This window comes from Notamacropus eugenii, chromosome 1 (genome assembly GCF_028372415.1).
Source record: "Notamacropus eugenii isolate mMacEug1 chromosome 1, mMacEug1.pri_v2, whole genome shotgun sequence".
NCBI lineage: Eukaryota > Metazoa > Chordata > Mammalia > Diprotodontia > Macropodidae > Notamacropus > Notamacropus eugenii.
In genome coordinates, this window is record NC_092872.1 from 528,702,824 (window position 1) to 528,729,246 (window position 26,423).

Genomic DNA, 26,423 nt, shown 5'->3' on the forward strand with positions numbered 1-26,423 from the left:
TTACTGTGTATAATGTTCTCCTGATTCTGCTAATTTCACTCAAAATCAGTTCATATAAGTCTTCCCAGGTTTTTCTGAGGTCCTCCTGTTTGTCATTTCTTATAGTATGATAGTATTCCATTACATTCATATACCACAACTTGTTCCACCATTCCCCTAATTGATGGGCATTCCCTTGATTTCCAGTTCTTGGTCACCACAAAAAGAGCTGCTATAAATATTTTTGTACATGTAGGTCCTTTTCTCATTTTTATGATCTCTTTGAGATACAGCCCTAGAAGCAATATTGCTGGGTCAAAGGGTATGCATATTTTTATAGCCCTTTAGGCATGGCTCCAAATTGCTCTCCAGCAATCAGCTGATTAGGATCAGCTCACAGCTCCACCAACAATGAATTTGTGTTCCAACTCTCCCACAAAACTGATGAATTTCTTAAGCAACCTGATGAAACTATAAGGAGTATGGTCATTGTTTGCTTTTCTATGCTGAGAGAAGAAAGTTTCCTGCCTAGGAACTATTGACTCCCAACACATTTCTGTTTCATTTCAGAAACATTCTTGCATTAATACAGGTGTGGGCAATGAGCCAAAGGAAGATAAATTGACCTTTTTGGTTCAAGCCCTCAGGATCAGATCAAGTCTGTGTGAGATGAGAGTCTTTGGTGGTTCCTGAACCACAAAGTTACACAGACAAAAATCAAACAGTCTTTGTCCTCAAGGATTTTACAGACTACTGAGTGGGGCACCGGAATTTGTCTTAAATACTTCATTTTAAAAATTTGTAGAATCAGTTTTTATATCACCTCCATTTCTGAGTGTCTTTCGCCTCTTCCCTCCCCTCTACTCCCCTCTCCTCCCCTGTCCCCAACAAATTATCTCCTCTATTAAAGCTTGTTTTTAAAAAGCAGAAAAAGCACAAATGGAACCCAACAATATATAAAATTTTTTATTACCCAGTTTCCCACTATGGTGGCAAAAAAGGAAGAGTGGTACATTTTCTCAATTCCAAATAAGGCTAGTTCATTATAATTACACAGTGTTCAATTTCATTTTTTTATTCTATTTCCAAAAATTGTCATTGTGTATGCATTTTCCTAGTTCTTCTCACTTCCCTCTATGTCAGTTCATTCATCTTCTCATGTTGGTGAATTTTTCAGTTTTTTATAGCACAGCAATATTCCATTACATTCCTGTACCACAAATTGTTTAGTCATTTCCAGGTGAAGGGCATCTACTTCGTTTTTAGTTCTTTGCTACCACAAAAGGGCTGTCATGGATGTTTTGGTGTACCTGGTACCTTGTCTTCATTTACTTCTTGTATTTTTTTTGCATAATTAATGCATAATTAATAATTAAAAAGTTTATATCCTTGTTTGTAATTTGTGATGTGAAAATAATACAGGGATTAAAACATTCTGTTGTGTGTAGGATTAGGATAAGTGGCTCATGCACAGGTGTGATTAACGAGTTCCATCTATCTAAAAGATAGAGGGGTCATAGATTTAGAGTTTTAAATCTAACCCCCTCGTTTTACAAATGGAGAAGAAACTTAAGGGCCAGAAATGCTAAATGATTTGCTTACACATAGCTTAGGTTTCCCTCACTTCAATTCTATTCAAGTGCCATTTAGCACTACTTGTGCTATATGCTAAATTAACTTCTTTCTATACTGTAGAAGACATTCATCTACAGTCAACTTGAAAATGTAAGTAATTTAAAATGTGTTCAGTCTCTGGGAATCATTATTTTACATTTCTCTGCTCCTACCCCCACCCTCCCCTTTATTTCTGTGTCTGATTGTCTCACCCTAGGGCTCTTGCCCTTGCCCTTGCCTCTGACTTTAACTAATGGCTTAATCTAGGGGTTGCTTCCTCCCCTCTTCTGCAGTTTAGAACTATGCTTTTTTGGAATGCACTTCCTTACTCCCTGGTGGGTGTCTGAGCATGTCAATCATGTACTACTCAGTAAACTCCAGTGGTTTCCTCCAGGATCAAATATAAAGCTCTTTGATTGGCTTTTAAAACCCATCATAACACAGTCCTTTCTTTCTGGTCTTCTTACACTTTATTCCCGTCCCCATGCTTTACAAGCTAGTGACACTGGCCTCCTTGCTGTTTCTCACACAAGACATTTCATCCTTATACTCAGTGAGTTTTAGTGGCTTTTCCCGGTGCCTGGATGCTCTCCCTTCAGTTCTGCCTCCTGGCTCCCTTCAGTTATCAGCTAAAGTCCTACCTTGTACAACCTTCACACACTTAGTGAACGCTTAACAAATAACAATAAATGCTTGTTGACTTCATTTAGTCATCCTGTTTCAATGGGGGGGTTTGGTGACTGAAGGTCTCCTGACTTGATAAAGAAGCAGTAGTAATCTCTCAAAATTAATTTTACTGTTAATAACGCCCTCCTCTCCTTTACTCCTCAGATGCAAGTTTGTGCGGAGCTGATCGCACCCTTGCTCTCCAGTTATACTTTCTTTCCTCTTCGGAGACACCGTGCGTTCCTCTTAGACACACCTTCCTCATGCTCCAAGTGCCTGCTCACCGGCTGGTCCTGTCCTGGTTTTGTCCCTAACTGGCTTTACGTCCGTAGGTAAATTCTCTGTGCCTTAGGTTTTTGGGGGGGGGTTGGCTCTTTTTTTGAGATTTCGAAATCTCTAAATAGGAAGACTGCATGTGGAAGTGTTCTGAAAAGCGCGGTGTGCTACGTAAAAAAAGAGTTCTCTGCACTTGTTCACGTACGTCGTCTGCGGCTGGCTGGTGGGTGGGCACAGCTCCCGTCCGGCTGTGCATCAATCAAGAGCCCTTCAGCGCTGACGACGGGCCAAGGATACAGCGACGAACACGAAGCACTTGGCGCCTGCAGGAAATCCGTCGTAACGTCCTCTAACCCTAAACAAACGGCAGCCCCTTCCAGGGCTTCCAGGGAACCCGGAAGATCATCGGGGGAGGAAACCGGGGCACCACCGAAGGTCGCCCGAAGAGCGAGACGCAGGCGGGGTTCGAATTAAATCCAAGGCTTCCTCCGGACCGCGCGGTCCTATTGGCTGCGTCTAATTTCTTTTGTCCGCCTACCGCTCGCCACCTCGCCCCCGAAGGAAGTAAACAGTCTTCCTCGGTGGAATCCGAGACCAGCTGACACTTGGACCGGGGCGGAGAGAGGGAGGAGCACGCGGGGCGGGGCGAGGGGGGAGGGGCAGGCCGCCTATCCGGACGGACCAGACGGAGAGGCTGACTTCTGTGACTGGGAGCGCTGAGGGGAGAGGAGGAGGGGAAACCTCTGACGTAAAAGGAGGGGAGGTGGGACGAAACTTCCTAGATCTTACACTGACTGGCTAGGAGGGGCAGCTCCCCTCCCACTGTGGTCCACCTAGACCAATAGATTTCCAGCGTCCGCTCAGCGCCGCTAGCCAATTGGTTCAGATGAGGAGGGCGGGGCCCAGAGTTCGGTTGAGCTGTGGCGAGCCGCTGTGAGAGAGCTGCGCCTTATCTAGCCGAGCCCAACTGAGCAGAGTCTCCGGAACCGGAACCGGAGCCGGACCTGCAGCGGAGGCTGAGGGGACCGAAGCCCGTACGTGAGTGAGACAGAGAGGAGGCGAGGAGGGTGTGAGGGAGAGAGCGGAGTTGAGGCCGGTAAGAGAGCTGGGGAGGAGGTAGAGGGGCCAGGCTGGCTGTCCGGCCCCAGTGTGTGTGTGGCCCCCGGGCTCTGGGCCTTCTCCCTGGGCCCCGACGTAGCGGTACGGTGCCCCCGCAGGCCCGAGAGGGGCAGCTCGCCTCCTAGACAGGGCCCGCGGCTCCAACAGCCTGGCCCGCGGCTGTGACTGGCCTACTGGGCTTCGGGGGCTGAGGCCTCGAACCTTTAGTTGACCGTGGGCGTGGCCTCCTGCCCGCTGACAGGCCCGCGTGACGGGGGACAGACGTCCCGGGCCGCCCAGCGCCGCCGTCCCGCTGCCGGGGAAGTGTCGGCGGGTCTGAGCCGACGCCGGCCGGCTCGTCCCCTCGCTGCGGGCCACCGGCTCCACACGTCTCGGGCGCCAGCTTTGCCGAACGTACCCCGGTGTGGTCAGCTCCGGACCGGGGCGCTTGGCTGCCGAGGGCCTCCAGGCTTTTGTTGGAGAGAACTCTGACCCTGCCCAGCCGGCCACGCTCAACAAAACAGTGGTTGTCGAAGGCCGTAGAGGTGTGCTGTGGTTTTTCGGTGGCAGCCTCTCCACCAATAAGCATTTATTAAGCGCCTAGGTTGTGCTCGATGCTTGGGGATTTAGGGTGAATTTTGCTGCGGTTCTTTCCCACTCTGATCACCGCCACTCCCCCTCCACCCTGCTCTTGGTGAGGATGTGGGTAGAGGGCAGTGTTGAGGTAGAAGTCTCTTCTTCCTTCCCTTGGCCTGGCAGGGCTTCTTTGTGGGGGGCCGTCTCCAGTCGTCCTGATCTATATCTTGCCACTGGACCTGGATGGCTCCGGAGAAGAAAGTGAGGCTGCTGACTTTGCACAACCCTTCCTCATTTAAATCCAATTCACTCACAAGCCATGGCATCACCTTCCTGATGCCATGGTCCTCTTCGAGAACAAAGGACAAACCACACCACCGAACACCAACCTACCAGGGGTTCTTTGTATAGTAGTTAAGGCCATGACTGGGGTCACCTTCCCAGTACAGGTATTAAGTGACCCTCTGGGGGGGTCTCAGATCTTCATTACGGCTGTTCATGCTCTCATCCTGTTACCTCCTTTTCCACCTTACTTGATACTTAATTTTTTTCTGCATATATTGTTTCCCCAAGACATTATAAGCTCCTTAAGGAAAAAAGTTCTTTTTGTCTTTGTGTCCCTATAACAGTAGGTATTTTAATAAATGCTTGTTGAATGGATTGATATTGATACTAGAATCTTGGATGCCACATCTAGAAAGAAAAAAATCTTTAAGAGCATGGCTCTTATTATTGCTGAGGCATTGGCCATGACTTTCATTCTATTTTCCTTTATTGTGCTAAACCAGAGTTCAGAATCTGCTTGTAACCTCATCGTCTCTGTGGGCTTCTGGCAGGTGAATTCCAAAGGCAATTCTGACACCTACCTGAAAATTATATTACTCTCCCAAATACTGGTCTAGCAGTAACTTACTGTTTTGCTTTTCTGAAAGTCCCTGGAAACTTCTTCATAGTAACCAATCTTATTTATTGCTAAGAGTGGTTTTAGAGCCCATTTCTAGAAAAGGACTCAGGCTCAACAGATTAGAGTAGGTTTAACTAAGCCAAGGATTTGAGAAGCAAATTTGTCATAGTTTGCTAGTTAATTAACACCCCCACTGGAAGGTGAATTTAAGTTCTCCTGTATCCTGAGAGACAAGATCACTTATAAGGATGACTCCTAAGGACTTCTTTATCTTAATCTTTTCAAAGGTGAAAGTGGGAGGGAACATGTTCGTTTTTGTAGCTGCATTTCTGAGAAAAAGAAAGAGAATAACCCCTCACCCCTAAACCCCTGAAGAGGCCAGTTACTTGGGGGAATAGTAGATAGAAGAGTTATGCAGTCCCTAGTAGTTCTGACAATGCTGAACTTCTGAAAATTCTCCCTTTGAATGATAGTTAAAGAACTAAATAATGGTATTAAGAAGAGTATCTTCGATTTAGTGCCTTTTTTGTTAGTTTGTATTATTAAAAAGAAGTGATAGCAGATTAGGATTGAATGTATATTCATAGTGGCCTGCTTTCTAAAAAGAGATGTGGGATAGACTCAGTCTAGGCTTTTAAAAATTCATAACCATTATGGAGAATAGCATATTTACTTTGTGGATAGCACTTTCAATCTGTACAAGTCTTGTGTCAGTACTCTGGATCTAAGTTCTTTTCAATGTTTAATTTTAGGGGTATGGAATGTATTTAATAGTGATTGTATTCTCTGTGGAAAAACAAGTTTAGAAGCTGGGAATCTTCTTTACTGAATAAGTCACTTTCCTATAATTTAAAGTCAGGTATTGGTTATTCATGTAACACAAATTTTTATTAAACTTAACTGTACACTACTTTCAGCACTGGGGATTACAAAGACAAAGCAATCCTATCCCTCAAGGAACTTACATTCTATTTGGTGGAAACAATACGTACAGAAAAGTGAATTATACTATCCTACTATTGGTGCACGTAGGAACTAGGCCACTATGAATTTTGCAGTCATTTGAATTTCAAAGAGAAACCTCCACATCTGATTCAGGGATTCAAAGGATATCAGAGGATAGCTTCAGAGGATAAGAGTCGAAATTTGTTGAACCATATAGAATGGAGACTTACCACCATCCCCATGTACCAAAAACTGGAGACTCAGTCTGCTTTGGGAATGGAAAACTAATGAACAGCCAAATCTTTATAAGGTATTTTGAATAGATAAGAAATGAATTTAGCTTTAGACCTAGATTCAGAGGGCCCAGAGTAGGCTGCTCCCAGCCAGATGTATTGTTTGAGGTTGACATCTCATTGGATACATGAGTGATGTGATATTTTTGAGTGACACCCATATGTGCCACACTGACATCATAGGACAAGGTGTGGTCATCAGAGATGAGATCATTGAACTCCCAGTCATCTGGCTTTATGAATGAGTTTCTTCATGAATTGACTGGATTAGTCCTTTGAGTGGGAGACATTTAATGAGAGGACTAGCCCTAGTTCTAGAATACTAACATTATTCCTATCTAGAGAGTTGGAGTAGGTTGTCCCAAGTCTATCCTTACTTAGGGCAGGGTGAGTGGAACAGTTGCCTGCTTGGGGGTTTGAATAGGAGCATTCTATTACTGGACCTCTATACACAATGGATATTGTCTAGGGCACACCTCCAACCCCACTATTGAGACTACACTCTAATTGCCCATGAGACAGTAAGGCTCATTGGCTGGAACCATCATCCCACCTAGGCTAAACAGCGTGTGGCTGGCTGTAACTAGTAAAATCAACCAGTCCTGTCTTTCCCATGAAATCTCATTATTGAGCACAAATAAGAGAAGGTAAGGGTAGTAAAAAAAAAAAAGTTCCAGAAGGTTTTATTGCTCTTGAGAAGAATCAAAACCCTACCATTGTGTCACTCAATTGAGTCAGAGGAGTCACTGATGGAGTGTGGAAGATAAAGCTTCCATAATTCTTTGCGTATTGCACTCTGGCAATGAGAGCTCCTAGCTTCTCTTTTCTGGTGTTGTAAGAACGCTTAAATGACCTAGAATAAATGGAGCTAGAATACATTATGAAGCAAGAGTGGCTTTAACTTTGGAATTAGTTGGGAAAATTAGGGAGAATTATGTAGAAGTATCTGTTTTTTTCCTTGACTTAGGGGGAATTGGGATTTGTGTGAATCCATTCTTAGACCTTCCTACTTCCCAATCTTTGCAGACCTAAGTGTTCATTCCAGCATGTCAGAGGGGGAGACCCAAACAGCACCCAGCAGTGGTTCAGATCCAAAGGCAGAATCCTCATCTTCAGCCCCAGGGTTGACTTCTGTGTCACCTCCAGTGACTTCCACAGCTTCAGCTGTTTCTCCAGAGGAAGAGGAAGAGAGTGAAGATGAGTCTGAGATCCTGGAAGAGTCACCCTGTGGGCGTTGGCAGAAGAGGAGAGAAGAGGTGAACTCATAAGGGTGCTTTGGAGAATGGTGAAGGGAGGACAAGAGGAAAAAACTGGGTAAAGGAGTCTCATAGGGCTTGACTTAAATATGTAGGATAGATTCCTTACCATAGGTAGGAGATGGATGTATAGGTTGAATGTGTAAATGAATTCTAACAAATGATAACTCACGTATGCATAATGCTCTAAGGTTTGCAAAGTGCTTTTTACTCCTTTCACAATTGGAGATGTATTTAGGTTGGTATGAAGCTATCCTAACTTCTTCTCATTTGGAGTTTTCATTACCAGGTGAACCAGCGGAATGTACCAGGCATTGATAGTGCTTACCTAGCAATGGATACAGAGGAGGGTGTGGAAGTCGTGTGGAATGAGGTGCAGTTCTCTGAGCGAAAGAACTACAAACTTCAGGAGGTATGTGATAGTGATCAGAATTAAGAAAGAATGATTGAAGGGAAGTGTTTTAGTATCTGTGGACTTGGTGTTCGGGAGCTGGCTGTGGGGGGAGGGGATAGCTTTGGGATTAGAACAGTCTGAGGAAGGGGATGTGAAAAGTGAAGAAGGAGGAAGAATATAATCATCTATAAAATGGTTTCCTGAGTTACACCCTTTATTGTCCCCTACCTGCAGGAAAAAGTTCGTGCTGTATTTGATAATCTGATTCAGCTGGAACATCTTAACATTGTCAAATTCCACAAGTATTGGGCTGACATTAAGGAGAACAAAGCCAGGGTAAGGAATCTGTTCCTGAATTCTCCTTATCCTAGTAGTGCAAGAAGATGAGCAGTTCCTGTTTCTTTTTCTACCTCTACAGATGAGAACAAGATAGCTTGGAAACAGAACGGGGATCAGTAGGTGTGAAAGTGGGGAGGGACTGTGGAAGTGAGGAGTGGTTCTGGGGAGTGGGGACCAGGGCCATGACCTCCTTACCTATTGTCTGGTTAAGATTAGGGTTTTTCCAAGACCAATAGTTGTCACTTTCGCTTCCCATCCTCCTGCCCCCTCCATATACAAAGAAAAACTTTTACTTTTCTGCAGTCTTTAACTGCTCTTCTAAACAAAAGGAGCAAAAATCTAACAGATGATTTAATGAAGATAAGTGATTTTATTTTATTTTTTTGTCTTGATTGTGTTCCAGTATCTGATTTGTAGACCACAAAATGATGAAGAATTTTGCCTTTCACAAATTGTCACTGTGCTTTTTTTTTTAAATTACCCTTCAGGTGATATTTATCACAGAATACATGTCATCTGGAAGTCTGAAACAGTTTCTGAAGAAAACAAAGAAGAACCATAAGACCATGAATGAAAAGGTATGGACAGAAAGTAGGCAGAGGGTTGGGGTGGGTTTGAGGTTTGAAGAATGTTGTGTTGGTGTATACATTTGTTATATATGGGTTGTTATATATGGGTTGGTGGGGGTGAGATATTAAGTATGGAGGGGCAAAATGGTCCCTGGTTTGAGTTATTACAAATGATGGGGTTACTTCTTATACCTGGTCTGTCCATCTTCTAGGCTTGGAAGCGGTGGTGTACACAGATCCTCTCTGCTCTTAGGTAAGTTGTTGTTTTGTTAGTTTCCACCCGTAGATTGCAAGGCATTGTTCTTTGCCTTTTCCCACTTCCCGATAGCCATGTAATACTATGTCTGGATGATAGTGGGTCATCCTTAACAAATTAACAAATTTCAATTCTCCAGGCATAACACCATCTCCTGCCTCTCTTTTTATAGTACTTTTCCAATTACCTAAAGCATTTGGCATGGTGAAAAACCCAGAATGTGGGGGCACCTTGTGTAATAACCAGCAGGGCTTTTCATGCTATTTCCTTTATTCCCTGGGTTGCCCTTTCCCTAGTTTTCTAGTAGCCCCTCTAACAGCCCAGTGCCCCCACAGCTACCTGCACTCCTGTGACCCCCCAATCATCCATGGGAACCTGACCTGTGACACCATCTTCATCCAGCACAATGGACTCATCAAGATTGGCTCTGGTGAGGGGGGGGAGGCTGAGGTTCAGGTCAAGGGAGTGGCAGGGGAACATGGGAATCATGGGCTAAGGTGAAAGAGGAAGAGAGCAGAGAAAATTCATGAAATGAGGGGGAAAAGGTACAAATTAAGCTGGAGGGTAGATCTTGGGGAGGATAAGAAGAGAGTCCTTTTAAAAGGGAGAGGCATAGTGTAATTTTGAGCTAGAACTTTTTTTTGAGGGAATTAACCTCAGTTTGGGTGGGTGGGAGGGATTTAACAGACAGTTTGGGAAAAACTAGGTAATGAGGGTGGTATCTGTTTAGAATGGGGACGGGTTGATATCTATCTAGGCAGGGGGGCCTTGCAAGCCCTGTCCAAAGAGGTTCCAGACTGTGCCTGCTGTGAGTGCTGTCCATGTGCTCTGTGTCTGTGTGCAGTGTATTGCATTTCTGTGTGCCGTGTTGATGTGCTGTTTGTGTGTCCATGCGTCTGGGGCTTGGCTGCTCCATTGCTCATGACTTCTCTCTGTTTTCCTCCCTCCCGCTTACGGGCTGCTCTGTTCCCAACAGTCTTTCATAGGATTTTTGCTAATGGTGAGAGCTCTCTGCCCCACCTGGGGCTCCGTCTGTGCTCCCTTTGGGACTGGCTACCCAAAGCATGCAATAATGGAGCAAGCACCTGTTCCCTCCCACCCTTATGCCTGCTTAGTTACTGCTCCCATTAGTTGTGTACTTGCTTGCCCCAGTCCTAACTTGCTTATTTCCTGTGAACTTTTGTCTGGCTGGCCACCTACCCCTTACATTCCTCAGACCCTCTCATCAGGTTGGTCCCTTCCAAACCATGCTGTGCTCCCCAGCTTCTCTGTGACTTGTGGCCATTGTCTTCTGACCTGAGTGACTCCAAAAATGAGCCCAGCCCTGGTTCCTCACTCAGCTCTGTGGCAGGCAGGATCTTGGGAAATTTAGGGGGAGGGTGCAGGGCAGAGATACTTTTGGGGGCCAAGAAATAAGAAGTAGGATAGGTTAAAAGTAGGATCATTGTTCAAGGTTGTCAGCTTACTTCTGGACTTAAGTATTTTGGGAGTCTGTCAGCTGAGGGGGAGTAAGAAGAAGGCTACACACTTTGTCATGCATTGGCATTTCCTGCCTTTTTTTCAGCAAAACTCTCAAGGTCCCTACCTTGACACCAAGGAAACAGAATGGGCTTCCTACTCTCCCATGTTGGCAACTTAAGCTAGAAACTACAGAACAGTGGGATGGGTGGGAGGAAGAAATCAGGGCACAACTAACACTAGATTTATAGAACATTGAGATGGGGGGGTAGACATGAGCAAGTTAGATTACTATTTTAGGGAGGTGGGTGGGCCTTTGGTGCAAGGCTTTTCCTTAGAAGACCTGACCATTGACCAACCCAAGGTCTCATATAGCTATGATGCCTTTGTGTCTATGTTTGTCGGTGGGGAAAGAACACAGAATGAGGACCAGGGATGTACTGTGTGACAGTGTCATCCCTATACAAAATAGTTCTGGGTGGGGTAGGTAAGTAGACTGGGAATGGGATTCGTAAGTGAAAGCTGGGATTTGTTTGGGTTGGAGCTGTGCATTCTTGATGACCGTAAATTGAAGATGCATCTCCCACTCCCAGTGGCTCCTGACACTATTAACAATCATGTGAAGACTTGTCGAGAAGAACAGAAGAATCTACACTTCTTTGCTCCCGAGTATGGAGGTGAGGGATCTTATTCACTTGTACTTCCAATTCCTAGCTCCCTATCCCAGAAGTCCTATTATATTTGCCTTACTGGCATATAAGAAGTTAGGTGTGTCAGATTCCTAGTCCACATAGAGAACAAATTCAGGGCTTCTTCAGCCTTTCCTTTTATCCACCATGAGCCTTGTCTCTTTCCCAGAAGTCACTAACGTGACAACAGCAGTGGACATCTACTCCTTCGGCATGTGTGCACTGGAGGTGAGGATTCCATAAGGGATGAGATGAGGGGAAATGGGAGGAGAAAATGGATGAGGGTCAGGCAGTCTCCTGAGGCCTGTGCGTTATATTATAATATGTAGGTCCTTAGGCAGCATCTTTTTTCTCTTTTGTTAAACCACCCCAGATGGCAGTGCTGGAGATTCAGGGAAATGGAGAGTCATCTTATGTTCCACAGGAGGCCATCAGTAGTGCCATCCAGCTACTTGAGGACCCACTTCAGAGGGTGAGCAACTTCATGATCATTAACTCTAGGTCCCCTTTCTGCCCCGATCATAGGCATAACTTTATAGCTGGAAAAGGCCATTTCATGTGAACTCCTTCATTTAAAGATAAGGAAACTGAGACACTGATGGACTGACTTGCCCAAGTTCACATAAGTAGTGGGCATCAGAGACAGGAATTGAAACCAGGTTCCCTCACTCCAGAGATATTTTGTTCTTTGATAATAACTACTAATAACAGCCTTTTTACATAAGTACATTAAGGTTTATGAAGTGCTTTACCTGTTCTCTCATTTGATCCTCAAAACCCAGAGGTATATATTATTCTCATCCCCATTTTACATATGTGGAAGCTGAGGCTGAGACTGATTAGGTGACTTGCCCAAGGTCTTACACCTAGATAAATATTTGAGGTAAGATATTTCCAGGATTTCTTCCTTTAATTCTACTATTTAGTGTACCTGCCCACTGGAAAATATATCCCACTGTCCTAAAGTTGAATAGGAAGAGTGTGATTTGGTAGATGGAGAGAGGAATAAGAGATAAGGGGGAAGAGGACTAGAAGGAAGGTGAACCATGAGGAATTCGGTAGGTGAGTGGTGTAGAAGCCAGGGATTAGGAGTATAGGGATAGACTGATGTGCTATGACTTGGGACTGATAGATTCAAATGTGAATCAGATAAAATCAGGGATAATTTCACTGTTGAATGATGGGATTGGAATGAGGATGTTCAGTTCAGCCAACGCAAGCAAGGCGGTACATGCCAGAAATTTTAAAAATAAGTTTTCCTTTGAGAGGAAGCCTATATGTATGGAATAACAGTGAGATTTGATAAATGGAGTTTTAAGACAAAAAATATTTCAAGAGTTGATGTGAATTTGAGGTCTCAGGATTGAGAAATAGGATTGCTGTTTGACCAATATAGAGAAGTTGGGTAGGGAAACTACTGAAGGAAGCATAGGCTTTTGTTCCATAATCGATTTCTTTTTCTAATCTTTAGCAACTTCAGTTTTAGTTAAATATAGTAGATAGATGGAGGATCAACTATAAATAAACCTTTGAACCTAGCAGTAAAAAGATGATCGGAGACCTTAAAAAGGATGAGTTTTCCATAAAAAGTGAAAACCAGGTAAGTGTAGATCAAGAAAGGAAGTAGAAGAAGAACATTAAATAGCAAGAAAATTTCTAAGAATTTGAAAGTTGCGATTCATAGTATTTGGGAGTCAACTAAGAAGAATGCATTTATTGAGAGGTGATAGAGGAAAGAGCTTTTGTGACTTGACTTCAAAGAAGGGATATAAGAGAAATGAAAATTATTGAGAAATCTTGGGGCTAGGAAGCACAAAAGAAGGGAACTTGAACAGAAAACCTAACTCTCTCCATTCTTCAGGAGTTCATTCAAAAATGCCTGCAAACTGAGCCTGCTCGTCGGCCTACAGCCAGAGAACTACTTTTCCATCCTGCACTGTTTGAGGTGCCCTCACTCAAACTGCTTGCTGCACATTGCATTGTGGGACACCAACGTAAGTTTTGCTTAGGATCTCTTTCCACTCTAGTGCCTCTATAGCTGTGCCACTATGACTTCATCATGAATTTCTCTTCCTCCCCCAAGGGACTGTTTTGTCCCATACAACTTCTTATCTCTACCCACAGTATTATGGGGTCCCAACATGTGACAAATACCACCTTCTTGCTCTCCCTCCAAGTTTATTATCCTTAAAAACTTCTGAGGAAAAAAGCCTTTTTTGATGTCTTTGTTTCTTATACCTCCTATAACTTTCCACTCTGACCCACCTGTATACGTCTTCCAGACCTCATACCAGAAAATGCCCTGGAGGAGATCACCAAGAACATGGACACCAATGCTGTACTGGCAGAAATCCCTCCAGGACCTGGGAGAGAACTTTATCGGACCCTGTGAGTGACTGTGAGGTGTTCCAAGATGCAAGATGTTTTGTAGTACTATGGTTACAAAGATCAATAAAACAGAGACAATGGAATTTTCAGTGTAATGAGACCAGAGGGGAGAGATCTACACAAAAAATATTTAACTTAACTGAGAGAAACTATGAAAGATTTGAGAAGGGAGAAATCACTTTCACCTCAGGGTGGGCATGAGGGAGAAAATTTCATGGAGGAAGGTGGAAGCTGGCTTGGGCCTTGATAGAAAGGGCTTCAGAGGCACAGAAGATTGTAAGGAAGGAGCTCATTCCGGGTATGGGGGATAGTGCAAGTGTTTGGCAAATAGGCATTCTATTTTGTCTACAAGCTCTCTGAATGTCCATAAGCTATCTAGTTAGGTTTGGGTGTGGAGGCTAAAAAAGAGATTCCCTAAGGATCATTAAATGTTTCACAAGAGTGATTGTATTTGAGTGCATAAATAACTTTACCTTTCCCTTTTTTCAAACTCTTTTCTCAAGGTATTCTCAGTCACCAGCTCTGGAATTGGATAAGTTCCTTGAAGATGTAAGGTGAGAGGGAAAAGACAGTATCCATGGGGAAGCAGGGCCAGGGGGAGCCAATGGAACCCTTTGCAATCCTTGTTTAACATACTTAATCTCACTCCAGAAATGGGATCTACCCCCTTACGGCCTTTGGGCTACCTCGGCCCCAACAGCCCCAACAAGAGGAGGTGACTTCACCTGTAGTGCCCCCATCAGTGAAGACTCCAACACCTGAGCCAGCTGAAGTAGAGACTCGAAAGGTGAGGAAAAGCCAAGAAAAAGTACATGTGGTATAGTCACAGAGTGGTTGTTATAAAGCTCAAATGACATTTAGGTAAAGGATTATATAAATGTCAGCTCGTATCTGGAAGGTGAAGATCATTATGAAATAGAAATATCTTTGAATTTTATAGGAAACTAGAGAATATCAATTGACATGTTAGAATTACAGACTTTCAATTGTAAGGCACTTCACAGCTCATCTAGTCCAACTCCAAAACCCATTTTGGACAGCTCTATAACCATTAGGAAGTTTTTCCTTATGTTGAGCTTAAATCTACCTGTTGGCAAGCAACACCCCTTCTTCCTAGGCCTGCCCTTTGAGGTTTTGACATTTTTATGTATGACAGCCTTTTAAATACTAAAAGACAGAAAGATGTCTTGTCTCCCCCTGGAGTAAATAGTATGTCCTGGGGAAGATCCCAGAGAGAGGCTTTCAGAGGTAAAGAGGTTCTTTGGAGTTAACACTCTTCCCCCCTAGGTGGTGCTGATGCAGTGCAACATTGAATCAGTAGAGGAAGGAGTCAAACACCATGTGAGTCTCAGGGGACAGAGCTACTTGGGGGTTGGGATAGGATGGGGGTGGGGTGTAGATTGGGCTCCTTCCCTTTCCTGACTTTGCTGTATATTTCAGCTGACACTCCTGCTCAAACTTGAGGACAAACTGAATCGGCATTTGAGTTGTGACTTGCTGCCCAGTGAGTATGACTTCCTTTTCCCTTTATCCCCTATCTTCTCCCCTCAGGAAGTAAGAGCTGTCATCTGCCTTTTGTAGGATTCTCAATCCTGGCTTGGGAAAGGAGGCAAGATTCATTCTGGGTAAATGGGAAATAAAACATAGGCATCTTTAGCCTCTTATTGGAATTATGGGAGGAAGGATAACTTTCTCCCCAACCAATTTAACAAGTCCTAGGCTTAAGAAATTTTCAGGTTGCACATTCTTTGGTCCTCACAGACATGGTTTGAGTTTACCTTCCTAATAATGTCTTAACATTTTTTCTCTCCCACTTGTAGATGAAAACATCCCAGAATTGGCCGCGGAGCTAGTGCAGTTGGGCTTCATCAGTGAGGTGAGGTTTTCTTGCCTTTTTTCCTGGAATCATTTTGACCTACCCCACCGCACTTCAGACCTCACCTTGACTTCTCCCTCCTTAGGCTGACCAGAGTCGCCTGACCTCTCTGTTGGAGGAGACTCTAAACAAGTTCAATTTTGCCAGGAACAGCACCCTCAACTCAGCTGCTGTCACCGTCTCTTCCTAGTGCTTACTCCTGTGCCCTGGGCTGTGACTGTCATCAGACCCGCTGCAGCCCCTTCTTGCCCCACCCTTCCCTCTGGGAGTCAGTATTACCCAGTGCAGCCCCCTCTCCCTTTATCATTTAAGAGGGAGGTGGAAGGCTCTGGCTTTGAGCATCATCACTCCCCTCCCCTTTTTCTTCCTCTTCCCCTGCACTTTGTTTACTTGTTTTGCACAGAACTGAGCCGGGGGTACTCAGCTGCCCTCTGCCCTTGGGGGGGGCACCGGAGTGGCTGATTTGCCTTCAGGCTTTCCGCCAGCTTCCCTAAGCCTGCCCAGCCTGTGCTGGAAAGAGGCTGGGGCCGAGGAAGCTGATTACACAATCCCGCTAGGAAGGACTGGTCTGGAGAGGTGGGAGGGTGCTGCAGCGTGGCCCCTTGGGGCTGTGTGACTCAGTTGCTGCTGTAATAAAGTCTACTTTTGCTAACGTCTGCGCCTGTTTCTTCGCGCCTTCTCCGACAGGGGTCGCTGCCGGGCCGCAGGGGGCGGGGCTGGGGTGCAGGTAGAGGGGCGGGGCCAGGGTTGGGAGCGCCGGGCGGGGCGGGGCCCGGCTCAGGTGTTCGGGAAGGCCGAGTGGCCCGCGGCCCTCCAAGCAGGATGTGCCGTGGGCGCCGCTGCCGATTCGGTAACCTCCCCGGGCAGGGTTGGGCTGGGCTGGGCTGTGGCGCTCCCCGAGCTCGGCGCCCCGCTCTTCCCAGCCGCCCCTCGCCTGTGCTTCGCAGATGCGGCCCAGGGCCCCCGCCGCCTGATGCGCGTCGGCCTCGCCTTGATCCTGGTGGGGCACGTGAACTTGCTGGTGGGAGCAGTGCTGCACGGCACCGTCCTGCGCCACGTGGCGAACCCCGGCGGGGGCATCACCCCCGAGTACACCACGGCCAACGTCGTCTCGGTGGGCTCGGGCCTGCTGGTGAGCCGGCGAGCTGGGCGGGGCGGGGCCGGGCCGGGCTGGGCGGGCCGGAATCCCGCGCTCACCTCCGAGCCTTTTGTCTCCCCAGAGCGTAGCCGCGGGACTCGTGGCGCTGCTGACCTCCAGGAACCTCCTGCTGGGGGCGCTGGTGAGGCCGGGGGCGGGGCGGGGCGGGGCTGGGGGCCGCCGGGGCCCACGGGGCCCCACTCTGGCGGCCGCCGCTCCGTGGGGGGATGGGGGGGGGAGATCCTTTAACTGTGCCCCGCCCCCAGCACTGGGCCTTGCTGGCCGTGTCCCTGCTGAACCTGCTCCTGTCCGCCGCCTGCTCCGTGGGGCTGCTCCTGGCCTTCTCCCTAACCGTGGCCAACGGAGGCCGACGCCTTCTGGCCCAGTGCTACCCGGGCCCCGCCGACCCTTTGGCACCCGCCGACGACTGCCCGTTTGACCCCACCCGAATCTATGTAAGCACCCCCTGAAGTCTGAAGCCAGCCCTGCATTCTTTCCCCAGTGCCCGGCCCACAACGCTCCCCTGCCCTTGCCCCTCTCCTCTGCCCTCCAGGAGACTGCCCTGGCCCTCTGGCTCCCGTCCGTGCTCATGGCTGCAGCGGAGGCTGCCTTGTCCGGATACTGCTGCGGGGCTGCACTAGCCCTTCGGGGGTTCCAGCCCTGTGGGGAGGAAGGACTACTGCAGCAGGTAAAAAAGGCAGGGCGTTTGCGAAGCCAGGAGCTGACTTCAGACTTGGGCCTAGGCCAAGGCCCCAACCCTCCTCTTTTGTAGCTTCAGGAACTAGGAGAGCCTGACTTCCCCAAAGGGAAAAGGCAGGAAAGTGAACAGCTTCTGGAGCAAAGCCAGGAAATCAAGTCACCGAGGAAAGTCTGGGTTTAGGACAGGTAAGGAGCCCTCAGGAAAAAATAACCTCGGGGCAGAGTCTGCCTGCCTCCTCCCATTCTGTTTTTGACCTGTCACCCTACCACTCCTTTGCCAACATTTATTTTCCCCTTTCTCCAGCAGTTCCCGTGAGTGGAGCTAACAAGCCCTGGTGACCAATTTTCTTTCGTTTCTAAACACACAAACTAACACAAACTGTGATGTAAATAATTGTAATAAAGGACCTGCTTTCCACTTGCACCTTATTAATTTTTCTTTGGCTGTGTAAGGATAATCCTAGGTCAAAGACAACAGTGATCCAAATTATTCTCAGAACTTTAATGTAGGAGAAGAACATAGCAACATAGGGCCTCAGTGATTTCTCCATTGCTGTGGGTCACTGAAAGGAGAAGCTGGTGCTGGGTAACCCTCCACACCACTGGCTAATAAACTTAAGGACATCTTGACATACTGGACTGTGGGAGGTCTGTGGGGAAATATAAAGGAAAACGTGGTAAAGAGAATGGCCTGGGATTCCTGGTAGAAAGGAAGGGAAGTGATCCTCAATCTCTATCTAATCCCAGACACGCTGAGTTGAATTATTGCATTCTTACCACCCTCTCTCAATGCCACCCAACCAGATCTTCTGATCTCATTCTTAAGCTTTTGTTCTCCCTACTACCTTCACCACCATCTTTAGTCTCCCCCACAAACCTTGATGGCCATAAGAAACTTATTCCAGTTGTCCTTGTTGGCTGCTTTCCCTGGTCGCTTAAATTCAATCTTGTTCCTCAGGATTGGGTACCCTGGGGTGGGAGGAGAAGTTGCTGTTTTCTATACCCATCAGAAACAAGAACACAGTAGAGGTGCCTTTTCTGTCCTCCCATAACAAAGGTAGTTTTGTACCTGTAATAAGACAAGGCAATGCCCGGACGCCAGTACTTGCTGCCACCAGGGAAGCCTCGTAGGCACCTCGTTCATCTCGAGGTAGAACCTGCTCTAGCCGCTGGTCCATTGAGACTGTGAGTACCCAATCCCGAACTTCTTCCCTTTGGGCCTCCTGGAAAGAACAGAACTTTTCACATAGGTAGGCCATGGGAGGCAGAACTCAACTCAGCTTACATAATGGCACAGCAGGCTATCTTCTGGCTACAAATCAGGGGCACAGCTTTCCCTTTCTTCTGATCACACTTCCACTTAGGGAAATTCAGGAAACTCCCACAGCAAATTCCTGTTTCCCCTATGCTTTCTGTCCTCTCCTGGCATACGGGAAATACGAATGAAAAAATTCGCACTACTCTCCCCAGCTGAACTCTCACCTGACCAGTCATACTTTTCTAAGCTTAAGCCCTTACCGGCACATGTTGCTTCGCTGGCAGTGGCACCTCAAAGGGAATGTCTGTATCCTGGAAATCTGAGTGGTCAAGGGCATCCAGAGTGCCTTCCTCTATTGCCTGGAGGAGTCACAGGAGAAAAGTGGTGAGACTAACCCAACACAGTGAGCTTTCTGTGCACAGTCACCTGCTCCCCTGGGCACAGCTGCCTCTTAGCTTACATCCGTCAGATCCAAGAATCGGTTCAGGAATATGAATGCCATGTTCTCCCAGCCTACTGCCTAGGTGGAAAGGAAAGGAAAGGAGAATTTAGTAATCACTTCTGGTTCAAAAGCTTTTACCCTCAGTCTTATTCACCCTATGTCCCCTTCTTAGTCTCTACGCTTCTGAGATCCTGATACTTTGGCCACATTACTCATTTCATCACTCACCTTGGCAGCTGTTCCTGCCTCATAGAAAGCCTTGTCTGCAGGAATTAGTTGGGTGTGGCGTAAGAGAGACACAGAAAGCCGGGCAGCCACTGTCTCCTATGAATTATGATTTTAAAAGTATCGAATTAAACCAAGGGTGCAGGCCTGTATCAGGGAGGCTGCAGCCTCAGAGATGAGCGACAGAAAACACAACTTTATACAAATATTTGATAATATTTAACCTCTCTGGACTGGTTTTTTCATCATCATAAGGACCAGGTGGGAGAACGTCCTTCTACATTACCTTTAAAAGCTCTTAACGTTCTGTGATCTCTAAGGTTCCTTTCAGTTTTATGAGCCAATGGTTCTAAGTACGTAAAGACAATATGTTAACAAATAGATAGATTGTGAGATGAAGAGTGAGAGACCCCTAAGATATAACATAGAAAGAGGAAAGCATCAAAGAGACCATTACAAGAACAGGAGAGCTGGGCAGTGAGTATTGGGGATGTATTAAAACTTCAAATGTCTGAAGGGTTATCAGGTGGAAAGAGGAACAAGACAATCTGGGCAGATAGAGGGCACAATTAGTATCAATGGGTGCCTATTTGGCAGATTAAAAATTAAGAACTTTTGAAAACAGAAGAGGCAGCACTTCTTATCAGGCAGAAAGAGGCCTAGCTTTGCACTGGGGACACTGACTAGCTGTGAGCTCATAGGTGTACCTGACTTTTGGGAGACTCAGTGCCCTTAGTTACCTAACTACATGGTTGTTTTGAAGGATAGTACTCTGTAAACATTAAAGTGCTATGTAAATGTGATTTACTATTTAATCACTAGCAATTGGTGCTGTCTAAAATTGGAATTGTGTGTCTCAGGAAGTAGTGGCTTCCCCATGACAGGAAGTATGCAAGTAGAGGCAGGATCTTCTACAGGAATGGAGGCTGGATTCAATGACCTCTAAGGGCCTTTCTGACTCTAAGTAAGAATCCATAAGGTAGTATCTAGTCCAATGCCAAAAAAGACCTGAGATGTTCACATTCAATTAGAGTACTCCCTTGTCACCGTGGCTTCCAGGCAACAATGCTTCCTGTACAAATCTAAGAAGGAGCTATTATAGCATGAACTTGAAACCTGCTTGCATTCTGATGAAGTCTTGAACTTGACTTCTTGAAAGGAGCATTATGCCCCTCCACCAATTCCCTCCATCTCACCAGCTGCTTGATGCTTTGGGCTGCAGAACGAGTGGCATAGTAATGAGCAATCAGAAGCATTGTCTCAAATTCTTCATGGGCTGCTGAGTTTGCTTCACTGGATTTCACTAGGTTTTCACACTGGGGAAAGGAGGAAAATAAATGAGATCCCAGCCTAGTTTGGAGGCCAAAGGGATGCATAATGATATGAACACTGAGAAGAGGATGGAGAGTAGTTTTGCGATGTAAACGAAGGCTCTGGCTTTCTCACCAAGTTGAACAGGACATCTCGAAGGTCAGCCCAGCTGTGATAGGCCTCGGCACTGTTGGTTCCAGGGGAGCTCACCATGTCTGTGAAGATCCTTTTGTAAATGTTGAAGTTCTGGAGATCATTGGGGTGGGAAAGAAAGAAAGGAATCTTAGTAAAGAAGAAACTGGAATTGGAGAAGAGATTTGTTTGGGAGGGGGGTACTAAATGAGAGGAACTGATAACGTGTAGGGGGGACAATTAATAGGTTTTTCAGGGCAAAGGAATATGGAAGAGGGAAAAAGAAATGTTAATAATAGAATGATGAATACTAGATTAACTCATGTTTTTATAGTATTTTGTGGCTTACAGAGCACTTGCCTCACAGCCTAGTAAAGTATTATCCCTATTTCACAATTAAGAAACTAAAGTTGAGAGGTTAAATGACTTGCCTAGTGTCACACAGCCAGAAAGTATCTAAGCTGGGCCTAGGATTTGAGTTTGCTGACTTCAAATCCTGCCTCTAAAAACATACATAGGTTAGTCTCTGCACAGCCATAAGTTTCTGGAGCATAGATGTGCTGACTCTAATGAACTGAGAGAAAACAAAGGAGAAGAGGCAGTGGGAATGATATTTATTTCTTTGGGGAAAAGTTAATAAGACTTTGGGGATTTTCCAGTAGCAAGATTAGCCTCTGGAAAACTTCCCAATGGATCAGCAAAGACTAGATGTTAAAAGTTTAAAGGATTTCCCAAAATATGGGTGTATTTCAGCAAAGGATGTGTTTATTTCTAAGGGAAGTATTTTTTCAAGGATATGGTAGATTCTAGGCAGGTGTAAGATACTCAGGTGAAAGGAGGTTCTGAGAGGAGAGGCTGGGTTATCCATGGGATAGTTATTATTCCCTCTGCTGTGAGTGGGAAGGATCCATGAGAAGAAATAGGATTTCTGTAAGTTTTCCTCCAGGAAAAGGCAGTACCTGTGGGTTGGCAGGTGCTCCATGCTGCACGTAGAGGGCTAGCGCCTGGGCACAGCCACCTTCTCGGATCAGGTGGGTCGAGTACAATGCCACATACTTGTGCAGGATCTTGTAGTTCTGCCCAGAGAGGAAGATGGCAGGGAAAGGTTTGAGACCAGAAAGATTTGGAAGGAAGAACATTGTTGTATTCAGGGGAAACGAGGCAAGTGTGGATTAGCTTTAAACGCTGAAGCTTTACAGGCAAACGTGGAATTGGGGGAAGGTGGAAGCAAAGGGCTAGGGATGGGGTGATAGGAACACTCACCTGCTTGGTGGCTGTGTCAATGCACTTATCCCATTGACCCTGCTCCACATACAAGTCCAGAGCTGCCACAACATCCACACCTACAAGCTGTTAGCAAATTGAAGAGAAATATTTCCATGGGACATGAGTTTTCTCTGGCCCCTACCTGGATTCTCTCTCCTACCCCCACCAACTCTGGCATTTCCTGGCAACTCACGGAGTCCACTTTGCCCTGGTTCTTCAGGAACTCTTTATATTGCTGGTCCACATAGTCCTCGTACCTGGGGAGACATGTTTCAGTTAACCTCTGGATGACTGAAAGCCACATCCTATTCCATTCTCATCCTTGAAGTGAAAGGGCTCTAAGGAAAGGGGGGGTTTGCATTTACCGGGGGTCTAATTCCTTGGCCACCCGCTTGGCCTTGTTCCATTCTTCACCTTCCATGAAAGCATCAATTGCTTCCTTCACTAGGTCTAGGTTCAAGTAGAGCTCTGCAGCCTACAAAGTTAGAGACTGTCTGTCACTTCTGCTCTCCAGTAATACATTCCCTTCTTACCCAAAGTCATATTGCTAGCCCGTCATAAGTATTTTCTTCAGCTCATGCATCTCTCCATCTCTGTTCCCCAGCACCCTGCTCACCGCACTGTGCTTTCCAATTCCGATCAATTGGGGTCCTACAGCTCGAACAACTTCTAAACTACGTTGTGGGGGTAGGAACTTGATGGAGAGTTCAGCTGCCTGGAGGGGAAAATGAAAGAGGGAAACAGATAGGAGAGCCAGATACTGATACAGCTCCCACCATGTTTATTTCACAGGATATAAATAGATTATTGCTATGGTTCTAGGCACATAAATGCTCCATACAAACCATTTTCCCTAAGTCACAAGTTCCTCTGGTGCTCTCCCTTCCCATGGTGCTCTTTAAAGCTTACCCACTGATTCATAATACCCTTCAAATGATCCAATGAACCACCACCTTTTCTCTTAATTCATCCCAACATTCTTTTCTCATTAAGAATCCTCCACTCTGGACTTTCAGCTATTAGTCACCAAGCTCTGGGGATACAAAAAAAGGCAAAAGTCCCTGCCCTCAAGGAGTTTCTCTTCTAATGGGGAAAACAACATGCAATAACTGTAGGTAACAGGATATGGGGGGATTGGGAAAGGTCTCTTACAGAGATAGGATCATGATCTGAGTCTTGATGGCCAACAGGAGGTGGACGTGATGCAGGAGAGTGGCCAGTAAGCAGGCAAGGAGTTGGAAATGGAGGGGGAGAACAGCAAGATGTGTATTTCTGGATTGTAGAGTGTGTGGAAAGACTAGAGAGAGGAGGGAGCCCATTGGGAAGGGCTTTACAAGTCAAGCAGGTTTGGTATTTGATTCTGAAGGTAATAGGGAGCCACTGTTGCGTTTACTGAACTGAGGGGAGGTGACATGGTCAGACTCCTGCCAACAGGGAACAAGGAAGTGTACTATAAGACAGTTTGATATTTTAGGGCTACAGAAAGGAGAGGACAGACTAATTAAAGTTCATGCTTTCATATACAAACATTTGTATGCTTGAATGTTTTTGTTCATGATGCTTTAGTTTATGTTAAACTATGTTTAAGTGAAATTTTGGACTAGCTAATCTTTAGTAACTTCAAGGCTACCATCAATCCAATCCATTCTCCTTCATCCCTTGCTCTGCCTCAGCTGACATCCTAACTGCTCCTTTACTTCTAGGCAATCTAATTAAGTCACTGTCAAATGACAACATCCAATCAAGGAGCATTTACTTCTTACTGGCACTGGGTTTGCTGCTGGGTATGCAAAGACAGACCCCACCCTATTCCCCCCCACGCCCCCATTCCACATACACATAGAGAACCTTCTAGCAGGAGCTTACAACCTAAGAGGGAAAGGCGTATACTAATAACTAGAACCCCAGGAAGATGTGATAAGTATTTTTAGAAGGAGAGGTTCAGGCACAATGCTATGAAGAACTCTGACGAGGAAGAAACTACTTTGAGCTTCAGAGCAAGAAAGGGTCATGGAACCTGAGGTGAGTCTTAAAGGAAGGAGGGCCCTCAGAAGGCTGGGGGAGCTGAGGCGGGGAACCCATTTTAGGCAAGAGGAACTGGAAAGGTCAAAGCAGAGGCAAGAGAGCACAACAATGTGGGATGGAAAGTAGTCAAGTTTGGCTAAGACTGCAGGAGTTTATTTAGTAGGCAATGGGTTTTCTGAGGTGGAGGGATGAATGATATCAGAAGAGTGCACTTGGTAAAGAAATTCATCTGGAGAAATAAAAGGTCAAGAATCTCACTCATTAGAAATAATGAGAAAAAGTGGAAAGGAAGGAAGCTTATCAGTATCAGATCTAAAAATACACTACAAAGCAGTAATCTACTGGGTAATCATTGAAAATTGAGAGGTTGAACAATGGAACATATGAAGTACTTAATCTATAGAAGCAAATAAACATAGAGGCACAGTGCTGAACCCTAACCCTAAACCCCTAATCCTTAACTACTGGGGTGGAACTCACTGCTTCACAGAAAACGGCACGCTTCTTTGTATCAATGCTTCTCCCCTCATCTCATCAAACAAGAAATTGTTTCATAACAATTTTACTATTGTTGATGAATTTCTTGTTGAACTTGCCTCCAGGAAATTGCATTTTTAACATTTTATTTTTAACTGGCATGAATGGCTTTGTCCTAGCTGAGGACACTTGAGGCAAGCAGACTAGTATAGTGGAAAGGATAGGGGATTAGGAACCAAAGGCCTTGTGTCCAAATGGAGGCTCTGCCATTAAAACTACCTATAAAACCTTGGGCAATCACCCAACCTTTCTGGGCCTCAGTTTCTTCATCTTTAAAATGACTGGGTTAGGCCAGCTTATTACTAAATTTCTTTCCACATCTCAGTGTATGTGGTCCTATGATCCTAAGAATTTCAGGCATCAGAGAGCAAGTAGAGGAAGTATTTTGGAAGGCAAGAGCACAGAACTTCAGAATTGGAAAGGAAGTCATCAGAAGTCATCTTGTCCAATCTTCTCAGAAATGGAAGTGACATGAAGAAGGCAGGAACCAGGGTGGTTGTAATGGTAATGTAAAGAGTAAGTAACGGATGTCAGAAATAGAACAGGCAAGACTTGGCGATTGAGGACTTGAAAGGAATGGGAAGAATCAAAGATGGTTCTAAAACGTGACTCAATTGGGGGCAAGAAGCAGATTTGGAGAGGAAAAGGAAGAGGAGTAGATATTTATATATAAGGAAAAGAACGCCCAAAGTAGTAAAACATCACCGGTTACAGAGCAAGGATTCTAACCCAGGTCCTTCAATTTCCAGTCCCACATCCTTTCTATTATATTTCCTGTTGCTTTTGAAACCTCATCGGAGCCACATGTACAGGCCCAGATTTACTCCTTTTATGGTAAGTGCTCGACAAGAAAGAGAAGTCAGGAAAGAGGGTTTGCTGTCCCTCCAGATGACCCCCTGATCCTCTAGGAAGAAAAGAGCCAGGAACTGCCTGAAAACCTATTCACAGAAGCTGTTTAGGAACAGTCTGTGTTCTACTATCTCCAGATCCTTCTCATAAATACCTTTCAAATCCTTGCTTAAAGGATTTGAACAGAGTGCTCCCACAGTACGTAGAGTCTGTATTATATACGTTAGCATTTAATTATGTATCTTGCTTGCTCAGTGTAGGAGGTTTGTCAGTCTCATGCCTCCAAATGTCTGTGTTCCTTCAGAGTAAAGACCACGTTTTTTATTCTTGGAGCCCTTTCCAGTGTGTGCCACAGTAAATAATCTTCTGGAGAGCTGAACAGGGGGAGAAATGAGGCCTCCATGGAAATATCCTAGAGGTAGCTGAAGGAAGAATGGGCAGGGAAGGGAAGGGATCTGGAGTCCCTTACCTTCATCCAGCACTTCTCTACAAGGTTACTGGCTCCACTGGCACCTCCAGAGTCACGCACTTTGAGGTAACAGTCAACAGCTCGGCTGTACTCACCAGCCTGCTCCCATTGCCGTGCCTGCTCCACCAGTCCCTCCATACCCCTATGGAAGGGAAAAAGGAGTCCATGACTAAAGAAAGGGATAGGAGTGACAGAGAATGTGGGGATAGGGTAGCTAAATATCTAAAACTCGTTTGCCCTAGCTTTCTGCACACCTCTATGTTCTTCCCCACCCTGGCCCTCCATTTTCTGGTTTCCTTAATGGTGTATACCTGGCACCTTTCTTGGTGGCTTCCCTCTCATACTCCTCCTGCAGCGCTTCTAGCTGCCCAGGCACATAATCTTTACAGATTCGAAGAGCATCACTCCAAAGTCCTGCCTCCTGTTAACAGTGTTTTCATGGGGGTTTCAAGAAGTTTTAGAGGATAGGAAGCCAGTTGCAACAGCCTCTCCCAAC

General features: G+C 45.8%; 3 protein-coding genes across 8 annotated transcripts in view; 2 read left to right on the forward strand and 1 right to left on the reverse strand.

The window, feature by feature from the left end:
* The first annotated feature begins 934 nt into the window (after positions 1–934).
* NRBP1 (nuclear receptor binding protein 1) lies at positions 935–16,228 on the forward strand. Of its 4 annotated transcripts, none has more exons than XM_072634044.1 (18): positions 935–3,573; positions 7,378–7,607; positions 7,897–8,019; positions 8,236–8,337; positions 8,829–8,918; positions 9,122–9,162; positions 9,501–9,595; positions 11,217–11,300; positions 11,482–11,540; positions 11,686–11,784; positions 13,174–13,306; positions 13,595–13,700; positions 14,204–14,254; positions 14,352–14,487; positions 14,988–15,041; positions 15,141–15,204; positions 15,521–15,576; positions 15,662–16,228. In XM_072634044.1, exons 2-18 carry the CDS (start codon positions 7,398–7,400, stop codon positions 15,764–15,766), a joined length of 1,608 nt encoding a protein of 535 aa, XP_072490145.1. In that variant the 5' UTR covers positions 935–3,573; positions 7,378–7,397; the 3' UTR covers positions 15,767–16,228. The 4 variants fall into 4 exon arrangements, with proteins under 4 accessions (XP_072490145.1, XP_072490144.1, XP_072490146.1 ...); XM_072634043.1 differs by having other exon boundaries at positions 3,278–3,569; XM_072634045.1 differs by having other exon boundaries at positions 3,304–3,631.
* A 59-nt stretch (positions 16,229–16,287) lies between these two features.
* KRTCAP3 (keratinocyte associated protein 3) lies at positions 16,288–17,837 on the forward strand. Of its 2 annotated transcripts, none has more exons than XM_072634047.1 (7): positions 16,288–16,426; positions 16,524–16,708; positions 16,797–16,856; positions 16,981–17,169; positions 17,268–17,402; positions 17,487–17,599; positions 17,718–17,837. In XM_072634047.1, the coding sequence occupies exons 1-6, from the start codon at positions 16,399–16,401 to the stop codon at positions 17,592–17,594; spliced, it is 705 nt and encodes a 234-aa protein (XP_072490148.1). In that variant the 5' UTR covers positions 16,288–16,398; the 3' UTR covers positions 17,595–17,599; positions 17,718–17,837. The 2 variants fall into 2 exon arrangements, with proteins under 2 accessions (XP_072490148.1, XP_072490149.1); XM_072634048.1 differs by having other exon boundaries at positions 17,721–17,837.
* Positions 17,838–17,900: 63 nt separating this feature from the next.
* Positions 17,901–26,423, reverse strand: part of IFT172 (intraflagellar transport 172) — a 44,928-nt gene continuing 36,405 nt past the window's right edge. For both annotated transcript variants that reach the window (XM_072634042.1, XM_072634041.1), the window contains exons 34-48: positions 26,239–26,348; positions 25,928–26,069; positions 22,664–22,762; positions 22,413–22,522; positions 22,241–22,304; positions 22,045–22,131; positions 21,741–21,857; positions 20,785–20,895; positions 20,535–20,654; positions 19,342–19,437; positions 19,132–19,191; positions 18,932–19,030; positions 18,483–18,636; positions 18,291–18,382; positions 17,901–18,063 (exon numbers count right to left, since the gene is read on the reverse strand). In XM_072634042.1, the coding sequence (XP_072490143.1) occupies positions 17,974–18,063; positions 18,291–18,382; positions 18,483–18,636; positions 18,932–19,030; positions 19,132–19,191; positions 19,342–19,437; positions 20,535–20,654; positions 20,785–20,895; positions 21,741–21,857; positions 22,045–22,131; positions 22,241–22,304; positions 22,413–22,522; positions 22,664–22,762; positions 25,928–26,069; positions 26,239–26,348 (1,551 nt within the window). In that variant the 3' untranslated portion in view covers positions 17,901–17,973. The remainder of the gene's footprint in view (positions 18,064–18,290; positions 18,383–18,482; positions 18,637–18,931; positions 19,031–19,131; positions 19,192–19,341; positions 19,438–20,534; positions 20,655–20,784; positions 20,896–21,740; positions 21,858–22,044; positions 22,132–22,240; positions 22,305–22,412; positions 22,523–22,663; positions 22,763–25,927; positions 26,070–26,238; positions 26,349–26,423) is intronic.